The sequence below is a fragment of the Protopterus annectens genome, chromosome 1.part0 (genome assembly GCF_019279795.1).
Source record: "Protopterus annectens isolate FY-2018-M chromosome 1.part0, PAN1.0, whole genome shotgun sequence".
Taxonomy (NCBI): domain Eukaryota; kingdom Metazoa; phylum Chordata; order Ceratodontiformes; family Protopteridae; genus Protopterus; species Protopterus annectens.
Window position 1 is genome coordinate 1305645268 of NC_056725.1, and position 23155 is coordinate 1305668422.

General features: G+C 44.8%; 1 protein-coding gene across 1 annotated transcript in view; it reads right to left on the bottom strand.

Moving 5' to 3' along the window:
* The window catches only part of EIF3D (eukaryotic translation initiation factor 3 subunit D), a 1307751-nt gene that overhangs the window by 239120 nt on the left and 1045476 nt on the right, over positions 1-23155 (bottom strand). The window contains 1 exon segment of the mRNA XM_044070941.1: positions 1646-1788. Within this exon segment, the coding sequence (XP_043926876.1) occupies positions 1646-1788 (143 nt within the window).

The window sequence follows — 23155 nt, forward strand, 5'->3', positions numbered from 1 at the left end:
GAGGATTGGGTCTTGGTTTTATTTGGGATTGCATGATCCATGCATTCCTGAAGGTGTTCATAGAATGCATTTATAAAGGATTCTGCGGTCTGGGCCGTATTTTCCACAGGCCCGGGGGCTTTGAAGGATTCCACCTCGGTTTTGAGGAGTGTGAAATTTGCTTTACAGAAGTTTTTCACTGTGGTTTTCTGGGCAGGGGGTGGGGTCAGGATGCGAATATCCAGTGAGATCAGTTTATGGTCTGATCTTACCAGTGAGGGATACACTTCTGGTCTGGAGCATAGAGTCCCCATGTTGGTGATGATCAGGTTGAGGAATTGTCTCAGTCTATCTACCTCATTCTCGAACAAGCTATAAGACGACCTGATGGACAAGGAATAGGATAGTGGCCTAGACACTCTTTTGGGAGAGACCTCAGAGGAGATTTCTGTGCAGAGATACCCGAACCCAAAGTTGTGTGAGGGGCACGAGGATCCAAAGGAGAACAGACCAGAGTTGTTGGATCCGAAAGTCTCGGATCAGAGGTTCTCGGAGCCTTTCTAGGCAGCTCAGAGGATGAGGAGGTTCTCTCTGGGGAACACTTCCTATGTTCCCGGGCCTCCTTATGTTTCTTTACGAGGGTTTGAGCCCCAGAAGTGGATTGCACAGCAGGAGAAGGAGGCAGCAAGCCTTTTAGGACAAACTTGTTTCTGCGGTCCACCAGCACTTGTGAATTAAAGCTGTTGCACATGTTACAAGTACTGTCTAGGTGTGCTGGGCATAGACAGTAAACGCACTCCCTATGGGCATCAGATAATCTTGTTCCCACAAGAAGCGTATTTTTAAAACTCAAAGGTTTATCTGGCTTATCAGCTATAATAAAGCAACAACACTACCTTAACTTTAAAGGAAAGGAAAGAAGAGAAAAGAAGAAAGGAACCTGAATGAAGAAAAAAAAAACACAGGAGAGGTTTAGCTACACCAAAGACTTTTTTTTTTTTACAGGAGGAAAGGATAGGAAAAAGAAAAACATGGCTCAAGGCCGCCGTATGACTGCCAAGTCAAAAAAATTAGCTAGGAGCTCATGAGCAGTGAAACCTTAATGCTTCCATAATGAGCGGTAAACGAGATCTGAGGTAATTTGGGGGAATGAGGTATTATGGGTACAAAAGGAGGTGCTGGAGCTTCGTATCCTAAGCTTGTAAAGCAGCAGAGTCGGATCCGAAACCCAAAGGTTGAGGAACAAATGAAAATGACAACATCAAATCAACCATTAACTTCTTGTGCCAAAAAAGAACTGAAAATGGGAACACCTGCTCTCCCTTTGAGCCATACAACTTACCAATATCCTGAGGTACAGGAGGATTCTGGTTCCACGCTGGGAACACAAGTCAGAATAGGTGGGCAGATGTCCATTTGCAGTTAATTCCCAAGGATAAAGAATTACACTCTAGCAAAGATTGTAAACATGAGCATCTATAACTAATATACTAAGCTAACAATACTGACATGACACCTAGTAAGAAAAAAGGTCCAAACAGCAGACTAGAAAGACAAATTAAAATAGTTCAAAAGAAAATAATGCAAGTATACTGAATGAGACAGGATAAATAAGTAGTGGAGATAACAGGACTCTCACAACCAGAAGTGAAATTAAAATGCTTACCCAAGTTTAAGATATTCAGAGCCTGCTAGCAAGGCACAGCAAGTCCATCTTGCTAATTTGTAGCTGTTATTTTTCAACTCTGTTGCAATGACTGCACCTCTCTGTGAATCCAGTTTCTGGCGCCAGTCCACTCCATTACAATACTGGATTAAAAAAGAAAAAATAATTTACAGCCTTGGTCAGTTGCACATCGTCCAATCAACCATGTTACAGCAGGGGCAGAAAAATACCCAATGAAAATATCAGGTCATTAGATACGAGCATAACATATCTATTAGGTGATCCCTCTCAGTGGGTCAGTGACTATGGATTAAATATTTCCTCTGCAGTCTGACTGTTTTTCTTTGAAAGTTCTCACATTCAAGAACATGTGTCCTTCACAATGTGATGAACCACAGTATAAAATTGCTCCTAGTCCCCAAACCCACCACTTCACCTGCAACCACTGAACAAGCATACTTCCCACAAATCAATAAAATTAATCTTGAGCAACCTATGCTGTTACACAGATGTAAAACACATCTGCTTGACTTACAGGGAATGCCAGCAGCAGGCACTGGAGGGAGGAGCTGGCAAAACACAAGGGAATGGCTTACAAGACATTCATAATCTAAACAGGTTCTCCCTCACAGTTCATCTGGTATGTTAACTAACAGCCCTCCTCTGGGGGAGGGGGGTCTACAGTCTGAAAAAAGTACAGTTTTGTACCTACCATAAATGTAGATGTTCGAAGATCCACATTGCTGCAGTCCTGACACTTGGGTAGTCCGCTGTCCCAGTCGGCCCGAATACCGGTCAAGGCATTAGTCTGACGTCAGGACGCCAGGGTACAAATGCGCATGACCGACGCCATTCCTCAGTCTTTTCTTGCCCCAGATGTCAGAAGACCCTAAAAGATAAGGCCAAACCAAAAAACAACAACACACCAAACACCCTGTACCAAATATATGTACAATATATACAAAGACAGAAAGGTACAATCCCACCCACACAACCACCCCTAAACACAGAGGGAAGGAGGGAGGGTAAATTGGACTGCAGCAATGTGGATCTTGAACATCTACATTTATGGTAGGTACAAACTGTACTATGTTCTTCATCTCACATTGCTGCAGTCCTGACACTTGGGTAGAATCCCAAAGCAGAGGAAAGGGAGGATGGCAAATCACAAAGAAGCAGGAGCTGACAACATGCCCTGTAAAATAGCAGTGGCAAAACCAGCCCTAGATTTAGAGTAGAGAGGAAGGTGGTAATGCTTAGAGAAAGTATGCACTGAACTCCAAGTAGCTGCCTCCAAAATATCCTTAGTTGCCACCCCTTAGAAATGCTGTTGAAGTGGCAGTAGCCCTAGTGGAATGAGGCCTAATCCCAGCTGGAATCTCCTTGCCATGATGGGAGTAACAGAAATTAATGCAAAACCCAATCCACTTAGAAATAGTTTGTTTTGACACAGGCTTACCCTGAGAACTCAAAGCAAATGAAACAAACAACTGCTGAGACTGCCTAAAATCCTTAGTCCTGCTTAAATAATAACGTAATTGCCTGTGTACATCTAAAGTGTGCAAAATCTTTTCCCCTTATTTTGGGGATTTGCATAAAGGTAGGCAAATGAATAGTTTGGTTTAAAGCCACACTAGAAACCACTTTAGGCATAAAGGAAGGATTAGTACGTAAAGATACCCTATCCTTATGAAAAATCAGGAAAGGCTCAACTGCCATAAGGGCCTGCAATTCAGACACCCTTCTTGCAGAGGTAATGGCTAACAAAAAAGCAGTCTTCCATGACAAATATTTCAATTCAGCAGTAGCTGCAGGCTCAAAAGGTTGTAGAGTGAGTTTCTCCAACACAAAATTGAGGTCCCAAGCAGGAGTAGGAGCTCTGGGGTCTTATATTCTTTGCCCCTCTAAGAAATTGCTTGAACAAAGGATGAGAAAACAATGGTGGGTCACAATCATAGTGAGCTGAAATTGCTGCAGCATGAATCTTAATGGAAGAGAAAGACAAACCTTTGTCCAATAACTCAGTAAGATATTGAAGAGCCACACTCAAATTTGGCTCAGAAACATCCAAATCCTTTGCTGTACTCCAAAATAAAAATCTCTTCCATTTTTCATGCACTTTCCTTGTACTAGGTCTTCTGGCTTCCATAATCACATTCAAAACTTGTTGAGGAAGCTGAGACCTGCTATGGTTCAAAACAGAATATGCCAGGCTGTTAGATGGAGAGAGTGAAGCTTGACATTGAGTAGATGCCCGTCCTTCTGAGACAATAGGTGTGGAATCAAGGGTAAGGGCCATGGAGGCTTCCTTACCAGACTCCTCAGCAATGGGTACCAGTCCTGCCGAGGCCAATCTGGAGCTATTAAAATCATCCTTGGTTTGTCTTGTCTGACCTTTAGGAGTACCTTTGGGAGGAGAGGCAGAGGTGGAAAGGCATACACATGAAGATTTTTCCAACTGAAAGAAAGAGCATCCACTTTCCAGGCTGTGTGATGAAACCTTTTGTGCAAAACTTTGGCAGCTGGTGGTTTAGTGGAGAAGCGAACAGATCTATGTCTGGAGTTCCCCATGACACTGTCAATTTCTGAAATACATGAAGATCCAGTTTCCACTCGTGGGGATCCATGATTTGCCTGCTTAACACATCTGCTAAGGAGTTCTGTGCTCCTGGCAGAAACCTTGAAGATTCAGTTGCAAGCTTAACGCAGTCTCCCACAAAATCATTGCTTGCCTGCATAGAGGATAAGAATGTGTTCCCCCTTGTTTGCTGATGTACCACATGACAGTTGTGTTGTCTGTTAGAATCAACACCTGCCCTGGAAGAAGTAAATCCTTGAAAGCCAGTAATGCAAACTGGACTGCTAACATCTCCTTCATGTTGATATGTAGATGCTGCAGTCTGGCAGGCCACTTGTCTTGTATCCACTTTCCATTCAGATGAGCTCCCCAAGCTGTGTCTGAGGCATCTGTCGTTAGAATCTGACTTGCCTCTGGCCGGGTCACAGAGAGTCCCTTGTTTAGGTGACATTCCTGAGCCCACCACAAAAATTCCTTTTGAATGCAAGGTATTATTTGAATGACAGTGCCCAAATCCTGGCAGTGCTGTGTCCATACATTTTTGAGATACCATTGCAGCTTCCTCATATGCAGTTTGGCATTGGGAAGCACCAGAATACAAGATGCCATGAACCCTAAGGCTTGAAGGACTGTCCTTGCAGTCAGCCCGGACTGATGAGATAGTTGATGGAAGTAAAGAAAGATTCTTTTGTTTGTCCGGGGTTAAAAAGGCCATCTGGGTTGCTGTATTCAGTCTCACACCCAGAAAGCACATGTCTTGAGAGGGTACTAGACTGGACTTTATTTCGGTCACAGAATACCCTAGGCATCTTAGCACTGCTATCACATATTCCAAATGCTGAAGAAGCACGGCCCCTTCCTTGAGCCAGAATCAGACAATCGTCCAAATAAGGATAGATTTGTATTCCTTTTAGCCTGAAGAAAGCTATCACTGGAGCCAGAACCTTTGTGAATACTCTGGGCGCAGTAGATAAGCCAAAGGGCAATGCAGAGAACTGATAATGAGAATTCCCAGCTCGAAAATGCAGATACTTCCTGCAAATTAGCCTGATAGGAACATGAAGGTAAGCTTCCTTGAGATCCAAAGTTACCATCCAGTGATCTTTGCCCAGCAGAGGTAAAAGCTGTTGTAACGTCAACATTTTGAACTTGGGAATGTACAGATAAGTGTTGAGGATAGATAAATCCAAAATTGGTCTCCACGTGTTCCCCTTTTTGGTACTAGGAACAGGCGTGAATAAAATCCTAGGCCCCTTTCTGGCACAGGAACCGGCTGAATGGCCCCTATTTGGAGTAACAGAGAAATTTGCTTGTGAGCCTCTTTCCTTTGTTGAGGAGGAATGTCTGGCATGCCTTTGAAAGGAGGCAAGGTATGGAAATAAAACCTGTAACCGTGGTGAATGATATCCAATACCCATCTGTCTTGGGTAATTAAACTCCAGTTTTCCTTGAAAAGTGCCAACCTTCCTCCCAAAGGTGCTGCCAGACGAGAAGATTCTGGCAGCTGAAAAGGCAGGTCATTGGGTCTGTTTACTTAAAGGACTGACCCCTGCCCTCACCAGAAGACTGAGCAGGTGAACTCCCTGTTCTAGGCCTAAAAGAACCTTGAGCTCTGCCCCTACCACGCCTAGACCTACCCCTAGACTGGGAATCATAAGCAGGATATGTCCACCCCTTGGTAGGCCAATTTCTACTAAACTGGAGGCTGAACCTGCAAAAATCTTTAACAGTCTGCATAGACTTAGCCTTGTCTTCCATTTTCTTTAGAACTGCTTCCACAGGCGAACCAAACAACACATCAGATTGTAAAGGAGCATCTAAAATCCTTGTCTTCACATGCTCAGCTAAATTCTGATCCCTCAGCCAGGCGTGCCTGCGAAGAACCAACCAGTGGCAGCCACCCTAAGCCTGCACAGCATCAAAACCACATTGCAAAGAATGCTTACCCACCTGTTCAGAAACATGAACTAAATCCTGCAACTCTTTACACTCAATACCTTCCGCCAAAGCATCTACCTTAGACTTTAATTGTGAAAGGAGATAATTTTGGTATTTCAACATGTGAAACTGGCAATTCAAAGCTCTCATGGCCAAAGTGGAAGAAGTATACACTTTCTTTCCCCATCTATCCAAAGCCCTTGCCTCTTTATCTGGAGGAACAGGATTTTTAACAACAGAAGCCTTAACACCTTTAGGCCCCTGTGAAACAGTTTCTGGGTCTGCCCTAGGACTCTTAAAAAGATACTTATGAGCTTCAGGCACCCTATAATATCTATCCGGTTTAACTGGAGCAGGAGGCAAAGAATCAGGGTTCAGAGAAGCCTCTGCAAAAACATCCTCCACCACATCTAGAACAGGAGGTATAGCTAAAGGCCTATGCTGGAGTAGAAACAAAAATTCCCTAAGCCTTTTCCTGGAATCAGAGAAATCCTGGCCTTCCCATTTAAAATGCTCCCTCATGGAATGAAGAGTCTCTGAAAATGAAAAATCCTCAGGAGGAGAAGCAGAAGGAGTAGAATCATCTACATCAGAATCAGAGTAAGGAATACTCCTGCAAGTCTTCAGCCAAGACTCAGAAGCATCCGAACACTGCTCAAAACTCCCAAGCTCAGGTTCCACCCTAGGCCTCTTATCAGGGGGGGCATAGAACCTCTAATCATTGTAACCAAATCTTCTGCCATCTTAAGCATATGCTTCTTAGGTACAGACCCTGAAGAACTAGGGGTAACACCTGAAACAAAACCTGGCCTGCCCCTGGGAGAAGCCTTGGAAACAGCAGGGGAGGGCCTAACCACCTTAGGAAGGGAGGGAAGAACAGCTACCTGAGAAGCCCCTTCCGCCTGGCCTACCTCCTGAGAGGTCACATCTCCCTGGGATTCCAAAGAAATTTCTGGCTGAACCTCTGGCTCCACCGAGCCCTCTAAAGAACCGACGTCCAGTACGGACGGTTCGTCCAGCCTAGGCTTTGCTGTTTTGTCCTTGCGCTTTTAGATTTAAGCGGCCAGAGCATCCGACGGCATTTTATAATTACACCGCTTCCCAAAAACTAACCTGGCACAATCTAATCTTCTCTTTATAGTGCGTTTGTTAAATCTAGCACAAGAGCGACAGCCAACAACGTCGTGCTCAGGCCCTAAGCAAGGTATACACAAGGTATGGTAATCCCTATGAGGTATCTGTTTCCCACAAGAAATACAGTTATTCACTTTTTCTGACATCCGTAAAATACTGAGGCAAGAAAAAACCAAAATATTCCCCAACGGGTACTTAGCCAACTTGGATTCGGTCTGAAACTCCGACTTCGGAAAATCTCAGAACGCCAACCTGCACTTGCAAAACTGCTTCTGCATCGGACCATGCGGCAAAAAAGACTGAGGAAATGACGTCGGTCATGCGCATTTGTACCCTGACGTCAGACTAATGCGCCTTGACCGACGTCAGCCTTATACTTTGGTATTCGGGCCGACTGGGACAGCGGACTACCCAAGTGTCAGGACTGCAGCAATGTGAGATGAAGAACATCACCAAGCAGTAAAAACCCTAAGGTGGTAGGAACCAGAGGACACACAAAAGAGACAAAGACTCAAAAAAGCAGAGTCCTCAAGTACCAAGATACCAAAGAAAGCCTAACTCCTGATGTCAAGGTTTAAGCAACAATCAGTAAAGCTGCAAACCCACTTCCAAGTGGCCACGACACAGATGTATGCACATAAAGACAATCTGAAGCAAAAATATGCCCCATTTGGACTGACCTGCATTCGCCAATGGGTCAAATTGTTTCCTTAGTGGCTAACCAACAATCACCTGCTATATAAATGTCTAAAACATGTAACTTGTGGGACACTTTTAAGTTGCATGGCTAGGCTTACAAAGGCCCTAGTGGTAGTTAACCTAGTACACACCTAAGCCTATGAATATATTATCAGACAATTTGCAAAATTATGGAAGAGCAAATAAGATTCTAGAAGAGCTATCAATCTCCCTGCCTACTTTAACAAGAATCTTATTTCATCAGTAAATTTTCCTTGTTTTTTTCTGGGCTGAAGGCCAATGGTAAAGGGTTTACTTAGTGTATGGCTAGCCTGGACAAAAGCCTTTAATTTTTCTTGCCTGAGCCTTGAAATTTCTGGAGCCACTTGCAAAGGCATTCTTCCTAAAAGTATCAAAGTGCTCATAGGAGGACATTCCACAGTCTTCTCCCCAGCAAAAAAGGTACTGCGAGTGAACTTTTTTTTTGTAGAACCTAGCTTACAGACTCCATTTCAGGAAGACATGCATAGTTTCAGCAGTTAAACCAAGCAGTAAATGCCAAACAAATCAACAACTTAACAGCTAAATTAAAGTTCTTAAGTGGAGTAGTTATTGTTTACCAGAAGTCACCTGAATGGACCACTTCTTGTGACAAAAACTAAATATAAAATGGCATGAGCAGCTCCTCATTTTAAGTCATGTCAGACCCACAAATGCAGTGCAGGAAGACCTTGGCTCATGGGAGACAAAAGATGGACATCTACCTCTGGGTACTTCCTATGGGAGAAATGATGACTGAAGCAGTGATCCATATTCTGTTATTCATCTTCCTAAACTAATGCACTTGCTTCAAGAAGAAAATCAGTTAGCACTGCACATCTAAGGTATGAAGGGTTCTTTCTTCTCTATTTTTTGCCTCCACAGAAAAATGAAGATCTAAATATTTGTTTAATGCTAATTCTGGAACGTCTTCCACAAGAGCCACAGATTAGCTCAAAATGGCACTAAGCCCTTAAGAAACACCCAGTGTGGTTCTCTGTACATAATGGCTTGCAGCTCAAACCTCCTGAAGAAAAAAAGTGATGGTCAAGATAAGCAGAATCTTTCAAGACACAAGCTTCAACACTTCCACATCAGTTGGTTATTTGCTGGTTCTTTGACAAAGAAGCATGAAATCCTGACTACAACCCAGAAAACCCAAGACTGATTAGTGACTGGGAAGTTGAAAGACATTAGGAGTCACCAGCCATGAATTACTAACCATTCCGCAGGGATGGGTGCTGCTCTGATCACGGTCTTAAAGATGTCCAGTGTAGTCTGGGCAACACTGACTCTTACAGGCAAGAACTAGGCCAGGGGTGTGTAGGACTACCAAGCAACGTATATGCTGCAACTAGGTCAAGACTGTGCCCTTGCACTCATGCTCAGATATCTATATTGCAGGTCATGCATAAAAAAGCATAAAGACACCATTTCACTACCAGTATACTTATGCAGTGGTGCCCTGGCAGGGGACCAACTAGTATCAATATTTAAAACATTGATAGACTGGAAAGCTGAAGTCAGATCCTCAAACTACCAAGGAGAGGGCATCACAGTGAGCTATAAAACAGACAGCATTATGTGGGGAGAACTGAGGAGCAGAAACCAAACCACCCTTCATGGCTACATGGATAACCATCTCCATGCAACCAGAGGAAAGTTGATGACTGGCAATCACAAAGGAAAAAAAAAATTTAAAAGAGGGCATTAATTGACAGTGGTCTATCCTGTGAGCCAAAAATTCTGGCTGTAAAGCCAAGACATGTTTTTTAAAACAAGGAAATAAAAATCTCTTTCAGGCACTGCATGGCCACTCCATGCTTGACTTCCACAAGGCTGTGATGGGCAAAAAAAAGTTATGTACTCACCATAACATTCCATCTGAGTAGTTATACTTAATTTTTCAGCAACCTGTGGGTATTCGGATCCATATCGGATCCAAGCCGGCAACTTTTTTTCTAGCATCTGCTCCAAGCTCCTCCCCCTACCCATAATGCACTACTACCTCCTACCTTCCCTCAGATCGAGTTTGCTGCAACTAAATGCATAAGCAACTCAGCCCAATGAACCAAACCTGTATATAGACAGGACAAGGTCCGAGGGAAGGAGGGAGGGAAGGTTGTAGAAAAATGAAGTATAACTACTCAGATGGAACGTTATGGTGAGTACATAACTTCTTTATCTGAAGTAGTTAACTTCATTTTATCTGCAACCTGTGGGACAGAGTCCCCAGCTACTCCAATCCTGGAAGGCCCTTAAGGAAGGATATTCCTGAGCACCACAGAGCCAAAGGATTCTCTACCTCTAGAAATCAGGTCTAATTTGCAATGGGAAATGAAGGTATGTGAATTGGCCCAGGTTACTGCTGCACAAATGTTGTCCAAAGAAACCCTAGACCAAAAGGCAGCAGAAGTCGCCATGGACCTGGTAGAGTGAGCTTTAACAATACCAGGAGGAGATAAACCTTTTGCTTTGTAGACATGCGAAACGCAAAGAGTGATCCATCTGGCCAAAGAAACCTTAGAAATAGCTTTTCCCAAAAAGGATTTGGAAAAGGAAACGAACAAATGGTCAGACTTGCAGAATAATTTTGTTCTATGAAGATAGAAGCGAAGTTGTCTATGAACATCTAACAAATGAAGTTTGTATTCACCCATGTTTTGGACTTTAGGAAAGAAAACAGGCAGATTAATGGACTGGTTTATGTTTGCTTCAGATGCCACTTTAGGTAAGAAGGAAGGATTAGTATGGAGAGACTCCCTATCCTTATGGAAGACCAAATAAGGAGGCAAGGCAGACAGAGCTTGAAGTTCAGAAACCCTCCTAGCTGATGTAATGGCGACTAGGAAAGCTGTCTTCCAGGATAAAAATTTTAAATCCACTAATGCTGCAGGTTCGAATGGAGGAGCCAACAATGCCTGTCGGACAAAAGTAAGGTCCCAAGGGGGCACTGAATCCTTGACAGGAGGGTGCAAAAGAAAACTGCCATTAAGAAAAGCCTTACACAGCCTAGAAGAGGCTAAGGCGATGTTGTCTTCACCAACATGAAAATTAGAAATGGCTGCTAATTTTACTTTCACTGTGGAGGAGCTAGCTCATTGCTGAAAAATACCAGACAAGAAATCCAACACTACTGGAACAGGGACTGTAAAGGGATCTAGGCTTCTTTGTGAGGCCCAAATGGAAAAACGCTTGCCTTTACTGTGATAAAGTTTCCTAGTGGAATCTTTAAGAGAAGCCACCAGTATGGATTTTACCGGGGATGAAAGACCTGGAGCCCTGGTGACCAACGGAACTGAAGCAACCAAGCTGTCAGCTTGAGGCTGCCCAGGTCGGGCGGACACCCGAAGGATGGGAGATTAGATCAGGGCAGGGATCCAGAACCCACGGAGGAGCTAAGAGATGAGAAAGTACAGTTGTGTACACTTACCATAAATGTAGATGTTCGAGTGTATTCACTGTTGCAGTCATTACATTTGGGTAATCCTGCTGGCAGGTTGCCCTCAGTTGGCCTGAATTCCAAAGTCCTAGGTCCTGCGTCGGCTGTCGTTACCCCTTCCCTGACGTCAGGTCGTCAGGGGTATAAAAGAAGCAGCCGCCATTTTCTTTAGTTTTTCTTGCCCCAGATGTCAGGTGCCCCCTAAAAGGGTAGCCAAAATTTATATATGTATATAATTACAAGCACCAATATAAACTTTTACCTTCATCTACAAGCAAATACACCACATAGGTTGTATAAATCAGAGAAGGAAAGATAGGTTCCAACAGAAGAAAAAGGGGGATGTCGGGTGGGTAACCTGGACTGCAACAGTGAATACACTTGAACATCTACATTTATGGTAAGTGTAAACAACTGTACTATGTCCTTCGCGTTTCACTGTTGCAGTCATTACCATTTGGGTAGATTCCCAAAGCTACGGTTGGGAGGCTGGAGCTAAACAGCATTAGGGGCGGCTATAAGACCCTGCAGAAATGCAGTGGCAAAGAATGCCCTGGATTTAGAGTAGAGTGGCAGATGATAGTGCTTTGTAAAGGTGTGCACTGAACTCCAAGTAGCTGCCTCTAAAATGTCCTTGGTTGGTACTCCCCTGAGAAAGGCTGCTGAAGTGGCTGCAGCTCTGGTGGAATGTGGCCTAATGCCCTTAGGCACTGGCTTGCCGTGGTATAAGTAGCAGAAATGAATGCAGTGGCCTATCCACTTTGAAATAGTCAGCTTTGAGATGGCCTTTCCTTGTGATCCTGCAGCCTATGCCACTAGTAATTGCTCTGTCTTTCTGAAAACTTTGGTTCTGTTCAAGTAGAATCTAAGCTGTCTGTGTACGTCCAAAGAATGCAGAATTCTTTCCGCCTTGTTCTGTTGATTTGGATAGAAAGTTGGCAGATGACTGATTAAGAGCCACACTGGACACCACTTTAGGCATAAATGTTGGGTTTGTCCTCAGGGAGACCCTGTCCAGATAAAAAAATGATAAAAGGTTCCACGGCCATGAGTGCCTGTAGCTCTGAAACTCGTCTTGCAGAAGTTATTGCTAGGACCAGAGCTGTTTTCCAAGTAAAAACTTTATATCCGCAGTAGCAGCTGGCTCAAAGGGAGGCAGGATGAGTTTTTCCAAGACGTAGTTGAGGTCCCATGCAGGCATTGGTGATCTCCTTGGAGGCCTTAAATTTTTGGCTCCTCTGAGGTACTGTTTTAATAAGGGATGAGAAAAGATTGGTGGCTCAGCATTGTAATGGGCCAAAATGTCAGAGGCATGAATTTTAATAGATGAGAAAGATAGGCCTTTGTCCAGCATCTCAGGTAAGTATTGTAAAATCTGAGGAATATTTGGCACAGTTGTATCTGCTCTTTGTGCCTGGTTCCAAGCACAGAATAGTACAGTTTTGTACCTACCATAAATGTAGATGTTCGAGTGGTTATACTGCTGCAGTCATCACACTTGGGTTATCCTGTCGTCAGGCGGTCCCCGCAGTCGGCTGAATCCCAAAGTCCTGGTCCGGCGTCGGTTGTCGTCGCCTTTTCCCTGACGTCAGTGCAACAGGGGTATAAAAGAGACAGCCGACGCCATTTTCTTCAGTTTTTCTTGCCCCAGATGTCAGGTGCCCCCAACTAGGGAGGCAATACAATAGTTATGCAACAATACCTTAGTAGATAAGCAATAGTACTAGCTGTAAGCAAATACACCATATAGACATGCATCCAATAGATTGATGTACATGGAGTTGTAACTAACACCCTGGTATGTAGAGGGGATGGAGGGAAGGTAACCTGGACTGCAGCAGTATAACCACTCGAACATCTACATTTATGGTAGGTACAAAACTGTACTATGTTCATCGTGCTATACTGCTGCAGTCATCACACTTGGGTAGAATCCCAAAGCTATGGAAGGGTGGCTGGTACTAAACTGGGTTAGGTGATGCTAGGATGCCCTGCAGAACTGCAGTGGCAAAACCAGCTCTGGTTTTCGAGTATAATGGAAAGTGGTAGTGCTTGGTAAAGGTGTGCACTGAACTCCAAGTAGCCACCTCCAGAATGTCTTTGGTTGGAACCCCTCTGAGAAAGGCTGCTGAGGTTGCAGTAGCCCTGGTAGAATGGGATCTAATATTGACAGGCACTGCCTTCCCATGGTGCGAGTAGCAAAAGCGGATACAATGTGCTATCCATTTGGAGATGGTCTGTTTTGAAATAGCCTTTCCTTGTGAACCTGCAGCATATGATACAAAGAGTTGGTCAGTTTTTCTGAAGGTCTTTGTCTTATCTAAATAGTAACGTAGCTGTCTGTGAATGTCCAAAGAGTGAAGGAGCCTTTCTCCTTTATTCTGTGGGTTAGGATAAAAGGTGGGTAAATGAATGGTCTGATTCAAAGCCACACTGGATACTACCTTGGGCATGAAGGTAGGGTTAGTTCGTAAAGAGACTCTGTCCTGATGGAAAATGATGAAAGGTTCCACTGCCATAAGTGCCTGTAGTTCTGAGACCCTGCATGCTGAGGTAATAGCCAGTAACAAGGCTGTTTTCCAAGACAAGTATTGTAGTTCTGCTGAGAAAGCTGGTTCAAAAGGAGGTAGTGTTAACTTTTCTAAAACAAAGTTCAGGTCCCAAGTTGGTGTTGATGGTTTTCTGGGGGGGTCTTATATTCTTAGCCTCTCTGAGAAACTGTCTAAGTAAAGGGTGTGAGAAAATTGGGGGATCCGTATTATAGTGAGCTGAAATGGCTGAAGCATGGATCTTAATGGAGGAGAAGGAAAGGCCTTTGTGTAGCATCTCAGTTAGGTATTGCAGTATGTGAGGAATGTTTGGTGTCCAAGGATTTTGACCTTTAGCCTGGTGCCATGCACAAAATCTTTTCCATTTGTCTGAGGAAGTCTTCCTGGTGCTGGGCCTCCTGGCCTCCATAATTACATTCAGGACGTCCTTTGAGAAAAGTGTTGATTGATAATTTAAGGAATTCTCCATGCAGCTAAATTTAAAGTTCTGAGCTGGCTGTGACGGGTTTGATAGTTTTTCTGAGTCAACAGTAGTGGGAAATGAGGTAAGATCCATGGCGGGCTGTGAGTCAAGTTCCTTAGTAATGGGTACCAGTGCTGGTGTGGCCAGTCCGGAGCAATGAGGATCATTGTGGTCTCTCTGATCTGACCTTCAGTAATACCTTGGTCAACAGAGGTAGTGGAGGGAAGGCATAGACTTGTCAGTGTTGTCCAACTGAATGATAGAGCGCCCACTTTCCAGGCTAGGGAGTGATAAGTCCTTGTGCAGAATTTTTGTAATTGGCAATTGTTGGGGGAGGCAAATAGATCTATGTCTGGACATCCCCATCTTTGAGTTATCATTGAAAATACTTGTGGGTGTAGTCTCCACTCGTGTGGGTCTACCATATTTCTGCTTAATTCGTCTGCCAATATGTTTTCCTTTCTGGCAAGAATTGTGCTTGTAGTTGTACTTGGTAGGTCAAAGCTGTGTTCCATAAGGTCATAGCCTGTCTGCATAAAGGGTAGGAGTGTGTTCCTCCCTGTTTGTTTATGTACCACATAACTGTGGTGTTGTCTGTCCTTATTAGAAGCTGTCCTGGACGCAAGAGGTCCTTGAAGGCTGTCAGTGCATTTTGCACAGCTAGCATCTCCTTTTGGTTGATGTGAAGATGCATTTGTTTTGCAGACCATTTGCCCTGTATGCACTGTCCTGCCATGTGTGCTCCCCAGGCGTAGTCTGAAGAATCTGTTGTCATGGTTTGGTTTGCTGGAGGTAAGACGAAAGGAAGACCTTGTTTGTTTGACATGCTTGAGCCCACCATAGGAACTCTTTCTGAAGGCAGGGAATGATAGGTATATTTCTTTCGAGGCTGTGCTTGTGTTGAGACCATACACTTTTCAGGTACCATTGTAATTTTCTCATATGCAGCTCTGCATATGAGATTAGTTGAATGCATGATGCCATGAACCCCAATGCCTGCAGGATTTTCCTTGCAGTGAGCTGGGTAAAAGTTGCTATCTTTATGAAGAATTGAGTCAATTGTTTTTGTTTGTCTGGCGTGAGGTAAGCCATCTGGGCCATTGTATTTAAGCTGGCACCCAGGAATATCATCTATTGCGAGGGTATTAGTTTTGATTTCTTTTTGTTTACTGTGTACCCCTAGACAACGGAGCAGCTGTGTTACAAAAGCCAGATGCTGTAATAGAATGTCCTTGCTGTCCGCTTGGATCAGGCAGTCGTCCAGATATGGATAAATTTGTATTCCTCGTGGTCTGCAATATGCAATTACTGATGCCAGGCATTTCGTAAATACTCTGGGCGCAGTAGATAAGCCAAAGGGCAATGCAGAGAATTGATAATGCGTTGTACCTGCCAAAAATCTGAGGTATCTTCTGCAATCTTGTCTGATAGGGACATGCAGGTATGCCTCTTTGAGGGCCAACATTACCAGCCAAGACTCCTTGCCCAGCATGGGAAGGAGCTGCTGTAGTGTGAGCATTTTAAATTTGGGTACCTCCAGGTATGTGTTCAGAATTGAGAGGTCTAAGATGGGCCTCCAGGCTTTGTCCTTTCTTGGGACTAGAAACAGTCTTGAGTAAAAACCTTGACCTTGCTCTTTTGTAGGTACCTTTTGAATTGCTTTCATATCCATGAGAGCTGAAATTTGCATTTGAGCCTCTGTCCATTGGTTTGGAGGCAGATTTGGCATGCCTCTCATCCGAGGTAAAGTGTGGAAGTGAAATCTGTAGCCTCGGGTAATAATGTCCAGAATCCATTTGTCCTTTGTTATGATGTGCCAATTTTGTGGAAATAGAGCCAGTTTCCCTCCCAAAGGTGCTGCCAGGGCAATTTTGCTTGGCAGGCGAAGAGGGAAGTCATTGTGTTTGTTTCCTGAAGGGTTGAGATCTTTCATCTCCACCTCTTTGAGTTGCTGTATGCCATTGTCTAAGGCCTGAAAGAACCTTGTGGCTGGCCTCTGCCCCTTGGGGGCCTGTACCTACCTCTTTGGGGTCTGTCTGATGCAGGAAAGGACCAGTTTTTTGATGGCCAGTTTCTGCTGAAACGAGGAGGTTGTACCTGAAAAAATCTGTTTGCATAGATTTTGCCTTTTCTTCCCCTTTCTTCAAAACTTCCTCTGCTTTGACACCAAATAACACATCTTTCTGCAATGGGGCATCCGATAACTTTGCTTTGACATGTTCTGGTACGGCTTGTTCTTTAAGTCAAGCATGCCTACATATGACAGACCCTGTGACAGCTGCTCTACATGAGGCTTCCAATGAATCAAAACCACACTGTAAGGTAGGTTTTCCCACCTGTTCTGCTGCATGCATCTCTTTCAAATCTAGTTGATCTGTCTGAGGGATCAGCTTCTGCTTTAACTGTGTAATCAAATACTGTTGGTATTTTAGCATGTGGAATTGGCAGTTTAATGCCCTCATGGCCAAAGTGGCAGACATATACACTTTCTTTCCCCATCTTTCTAATGCTCTGGAATCTCTTTCAGAAGGAAGTGGATTCTTAGCAGTAGAGGCCTTAACCCCTTTGGGACCCTGGGACATGGTCTTGGGGTCTGCATTAGGGCTTTTGTATAGAAACTTATGAGTATCAGGAACTCGGTAGTATCCATCTGGTTTAGCTCGTGCTGGAGGTAAGGAATCTGGGTTTAAACTGGATTCAGTGAAAACATCATCCAAAATGTCTAAAACTGGAGGGATTGCCAGGGATCTATGCTGTGGAAGAAGAAGAAACTCACGGAGTCTTTTCTTGGAGTCAGAGTAATCTTGGCCTTCCCAGTGGAAGTGTTCCCTCATGGTGTGTAAAGTTTTCCCAAAAGAGTAGTCTTCGGGGGGGGGGGGGACGGAGGGAATGGACTCTTCAGCATCTGCGTCTTCATAAGGAGGGAAGGAGTAATCCTGGTCGTCAGAGATGCCTGAGGAAATGGATGCTTGGTCAGAGGAAGGATAATCTTCCTCCAGTCTAGGCCTTTTGTCAGGTGGGTGTTGGGATCCCCTGATAAGGGTAATTAAATCCTCGGCCATCTTAAGCATCTGTTTTTTAGGCATAGGGGCCTGTAGGGGGGGTGTGTGGACCCGGTTTTCTAACTTTCAAGGGGGCTTTGAGCTTAGCATGAGGCTTGGCAGAGGCAGTTGTCGGTTTGAAAACACCCTCTGAGACCGAAGGCCTATCCAAAATTTCCGGATCCCCGTCGGGGCTGGCGTCCGAGGAGTGAGGTGGAATCGGATCCTGAGGCCCAACTGTTTCGGTTTGGGATGCCATCAGAAATTCTGAATCAGCGGTAGTCAGGGGCTGCGAAGGCGCCTCGCTGAAAACCGGAGAACCGGCGTCAGGCCTTGCTGAGGCCACGGTATCTGGTCTTGGCTGCCGGTCCTTATCTTTGCGTTTTTTAATCATTGCTGATGTCGGTTGTTCCGACGGCATGCTATAGTTAAATTTTCTGCCAAAATAATGCTGGGCGAATTCTGCCCGACGCTTAATTGTACGTTTGTTGAATCTAGCACAAAACCGACAACCAGAGACGCCGTGGTCTGGGCCTAGGCAAGGAATACAATAAGAATGAAAATCCTTATGAGGTATTTGCTTCCCACAAGAAATACAATTATTAACTTTGTCTGACATCGGTCTGAGGCAAGAAAAGTTTCCCCAACGGGGTACTTAGCTTTAGAGAAGACTTCGGGCTGAAACTCTATTCGAAACTTTCAGGAGCTGGCCGACCGGCACTTGCGAACTGCTTCTGCTTCGGGCACCGCGCGGCAAGAAAGACTGAAGAAAATGGTGTCGGCTGTCTCTTTTATACCCCTGTCGCACTGACGTCAGGGAAGAGGTGACGACAACCGACGCCAGACCAGGACTTTGGGATTCAGCCGACTGCGGGACCGCCTGACGACAGGATAACCCAAGTGTGATGACTGCAGCAGTATAACACGATGAACATCTTTTCCATTTTCCAGCATAAGATTTTCTAGTACTAGGCCTTATGGCTTCCAAAATGACATCCATTACAGCTTTGCTGAGAGGTGTGTTTTGAATGACTACATTATTCGCCATGCTGCCAGGTTTAAAGTTCTGAGCTGGCGGTGCAGGATCTGATCGTTTTGCTGGGATAGTAGATGCGGTACTTGAGGTAAGGTCCAAGCTGGGCATTGAGACAAGCTCCTTAATATTGGGTACCAGTGCTGGCGGGGCCAGTCTGGTGCAATCAGAATCATCTTTGGCTTCTCCTGTCTGACCTTTAGGAGTACCTTGGGCAGGAGAGGCAGAGGGGGAAAGGCATATACTGACAGGTTTTTCCAGCTGAAGGATAGAGTGTTCACTTTCCATGCTTGTCTGTGACAAATCCTTGTGCAGAATCTCTTTAGTTGGTAGTTGTGAGAGGAGGCAAATAGATCTATATCCAGGCATCCCCATCCGGGCATCCCCATTTCCCTGTTATGTTGAAGACTTGTGGATCCAGCTGCCACTCGTGGGGATCCATGAGGTTTCTTGCTTAGTTCGTCTGCCAGAGTATTTTTCTTTCCTGGCAGAAATTGTGCCTGCAGATGTACTTGGTAAGTCAATGCTGTGTCCCACAGAGCCATAGCTAGTCTACAAAGGGGGTAAGAATGTGTGCCCCCCTGCTTGTTTATATACCACATGACCGTGGTGTTGTCTGTCTTTATTAGTAGTTGTCCTGGATGAAGTAGATCCTTGAAGGCTGTCAGGGCATTTTGAACAGCTAGCATCTCTTTTTGACTGATATGTAGATGCATTTGGTTTGAGGTCCATGTTCCCTGAATGCATCTTCCCGCCATGCGGGAACCCCAGGCATAATCTAATGCATCCGTTGTTAGTGTCTGCCTGGCTGGGGGTAATGTAAATGGCTGTCCCTTGTTTTGGTGACAAGCCTTTGCCCACTACCGAAACTCCTGTTGCAGGCGGGGAATGAGAGTAATTATGGTTTCCAGGCTGTGGCAATGTTGAGTCCAAACACTTTTTAGGTACCATTGAAGTTTCCTCATATGCAGTCTTGCATATGGAATTAGTAGGATGCAGGATGCCATGAAGCCCAAAGCCTGCAGAATTTTTCTTGCAGATAACTGGGCCTTTGTTGTTAACATGTTGAAATAGGTAGTCAGTTGCCTTTGTTTGTCTGGCATGAGATAAGCCATCTGGGCAGTTGTATTTAAGCTTGTACCCAGGCATATTATCTCTTGATAGGGTACTAGTTTTGATTTCTTTTCGTTGACTGTGTACCCGAGGCATGTTAGAAGTTTTTTCACAAACGCCAGATGCTGTAAAAGGATGTCTTTGTTCTCTGCTTGAATTAGACAGTCGTCCAAGTAAGGGTATATCTGTATTCCTCTCTGTATGCAGAATGCAATTACTGGTGCCAGGCACTTTGTAAAGACCCTGGGCGCAGTAGATAAGCCAAAGAGCAGTGCAGAGAATTGGTAATGCATTGAGCCAGCCTTGAATCTGAGGTATCTTCTGCATATTTGTCTGATTGGGACATGCAGGTATGCCTCTTTTAGGTCTAAAGTTTCAAGCCAAGCATTCTTGCCCAGCATGGGCAGAAGCTGCTGCAAAGTCAACATTTTGAATTTTGGTATATCCAGGTATCTGTTCAGAATCAATAGGTCCAGTATTGGACTCCAAGCCTTGTCCTTCCTGGGCACTAAGAACAGTCTTGAGTAAAATCCTTGCCCCCCGCTCTTGCTCTGGCACTTGTTGAATGGCTCTCATATCCATGAGGGACGAGACTTGTTTTTGTGCCTCTGTCAATTGATTTGCTGGCAGATCTGGCCAGCCATTTGCCTTTGGCAGGGTATGAAAATGGAACTTGTAGCCTTGTGACACGATATTCAGAACCCACTTGTCCTGGGTTATAATGTGCCAATTTTGAGAAAAAAGTGCTAATTTTCCCCCTAAGGGTGCTGCCAGGTAAAAAGTGCTTGGTGCAGGCAGGCGGAAGTCATTGGGGCTGTTGATTTGTCTTCGCCAGTTTTGGAAGTAGAAGCACCCCATTGCTTTGACCTGTATGAACCTTGCGCCTGGGATCTGCCTCTAGGGCGTCTGGGTCTTCCCCTTTGAGGTCTGTCTGACACAGGAAAGGACCAATTCTTTGTTGGCCAGTGTCTACTAAACCTAAGTGGCTGTACTTGCATGAAATCTTTGACCATTTGCATAGATTTAGCCTTGTCCTCCATTTTCTTTAACACCTCTTCTGCCTTAACTCCAAACAAAGTATCATGCTGTAAAGGTGCATGTAATAATTTAACTAACATGATCAAGCAGATTTTGTTCCTTTAACCAAGCATGCCTTCTGATTACAGAACCTGTAACTGCAGCCCAGCAGGAGGCCTCCAAAGATACAAAACCACATTGCAAAGTAGGCTTTCCAACTTGTTCAGCTGCATGCAATATTTCCTTGTTTTCTGCACATTCAGAGTTTAACAACATTTTCTGTTTAAGCAATGACATGACATGTTGCTGATATGAAACTGACAGTTTAAAGCCGTTATAGCCAAGGTAGCAGATGTGTAAACCTTTTTTCCCCATCTGTCCAGTGCCCTAGAATCCCTGTCAGAAGGGGTAGGGTTTTTTGCAGCGGAAGCCTCAACTCCCTTGGGACCCTGAGAAATAGTTTCTGGGTCTGCAGCAGGGTTTTTAAAAAGGAATTTATGTGAGTCAGGAACCCTATAATATCGGTCAGGCTTAACAGGAGCTGGAGGTAAGGAGTCAGGGGTAAGGCTAGACTCCAAAAACACATAATCTACATCATCTACAATGTCTAACACCGGGGGGATGGCAAGTGGCTTGTGCTGGGGTACTAGCAGGAAATCCCTGAGCCTCTTTTTAGATTCCGAAAAATCTTGGCTCTCCCAGTGGAAATGCTCCCTCATGGTATGTAAGGTTTCCCCAAAGGAACAGTCCTCAGGAGGAGAAGCTGAAGGAATGGATTCTTCAGCATCAGAATCCTCATAGAGGGGAAAAGAATATTCCTGATCAGAAGAGGAATCAGAAGAAATGGAAACCTGATCTGAAGATTCATAGTCAGATTCATAGTCAGTCTCTTGCCTAGGCCTCTTATCAGGAAAGGGATGGGAACCCCTGATCAAGGTAATCAAGTCTTCGGCCATTTTGAGCATCTGTTTTTTGGGCATGGAGGCCTGTCCACGTGGCTCTTGAGTTTGCTTCGTTGCCTTTGAAGGAGCTTTAGTCTTTGCCTTTGAAGTCGGTTTAATGTATAGATGTTTAGGTCTGAATACACCCTCAGAAGCCAGTGCCTGCTCAGCGACTCCGGGCCCATCTGAAGGATTAGCATCAGAGGATTCAATACCTTGAGTTTCCAGCGGCATGGCCGACTCCACGTGGGAGTCGGTAGCAGCCTGCGAATCTAAAGTAGCGGTTGTCAGGGGCTGCGAAAGCACCTCACTGAGAACTGGCGAACCAGCGAGTGGCTTAGGAGAAGCTTCGTCGTCGGTTTTGGGCCTCGGGTATCTATCTTTTTTTTTTTTTCTTTGCATTTTTTGTGAACTCCGGTTGTCGGATGGCTTTCCAACGACATTTCTGGATAATTAAACCTGCGTCCAAAGTAGTTCAAAGCAAAATCATACAGACGCTTAATAGCGCATTGGTTAAATCTAGCACATAACCGACAGCCCAGAAAGTTATGATCGGGGCCTAGGCAAGGAATACAGTAAGAATGAAAGTCCTTATGAGGTATTTGCTTCCCACAAGAAATACAATTAACTTTTTCTGACATCGGTTCTGGAGCAAGAAAAAAGTTTCCCCAACGGGGTACTTAGGTTTATAGAAGACTTCGGATCTGAAATTCGAACTCGAAAATCTCAGGAGTCGGCTGACCGGCAAATTGCTTCTGCTTCAGGCACCGCACGGCAAAAGAGACTGAAGAAAATGGTGCCGGCTGCTTTTTTTATACCCCTGACATCAGGGAAGGGGCGACGACAGCCGACGCAGGACCCAGGACTTTGGAATTCAGGCCGACTGAGGGCAACCTGCCAGCAGGATTACCCAAATGTAATGATTGCAACAGTGAAACACAAAGAACATCAAAGGAATGGGAACCAAACCTGATGAGGCCAGAATGGGACAATGAGGATAACTGCACCGCAGTCGGCAAGCTTTCTGAAGAAACTTCGGAATGAGTGGCAATGGTGGGTAAGCATATAGAAGCCTGGGGGGCCACACATGGACTACAGCGTCTCTGGGGGCTTCCCCTGGCGAGGGAATCAAAGTGAAGAACTCGCTGCACTTCACGTTGGAAGGAGATGCAAAGAGATCGCAGCAAGGCTGACTCCATGCAAGGAATATCTCCTCCGCTACTGACAGTTTCAGAGACCATTCGTACGGCATCAGAATAGCCCGAATCATCTGTCCGCTAAAATCGAGCGCCATGGGATGTGCGTTGCTATCAGAAACCGACCTGTGGAAATCGCCCACTCCCACACACTCATGGCCTCGCGATACAGGGGATAGGATCTGGTTCCCCCCTGCATGTTCATATACCAGACAACAGACATGTTGTCTGACTGAATTGCAATCAATCCGAGGAGGAGGACAGTGTGAAAAGGCTTCCAACGCTAAAAGCACTGCCCTCATCTCTAGAACATTTATATGCAACTTGGTCTCTGACTGGGACCACGTG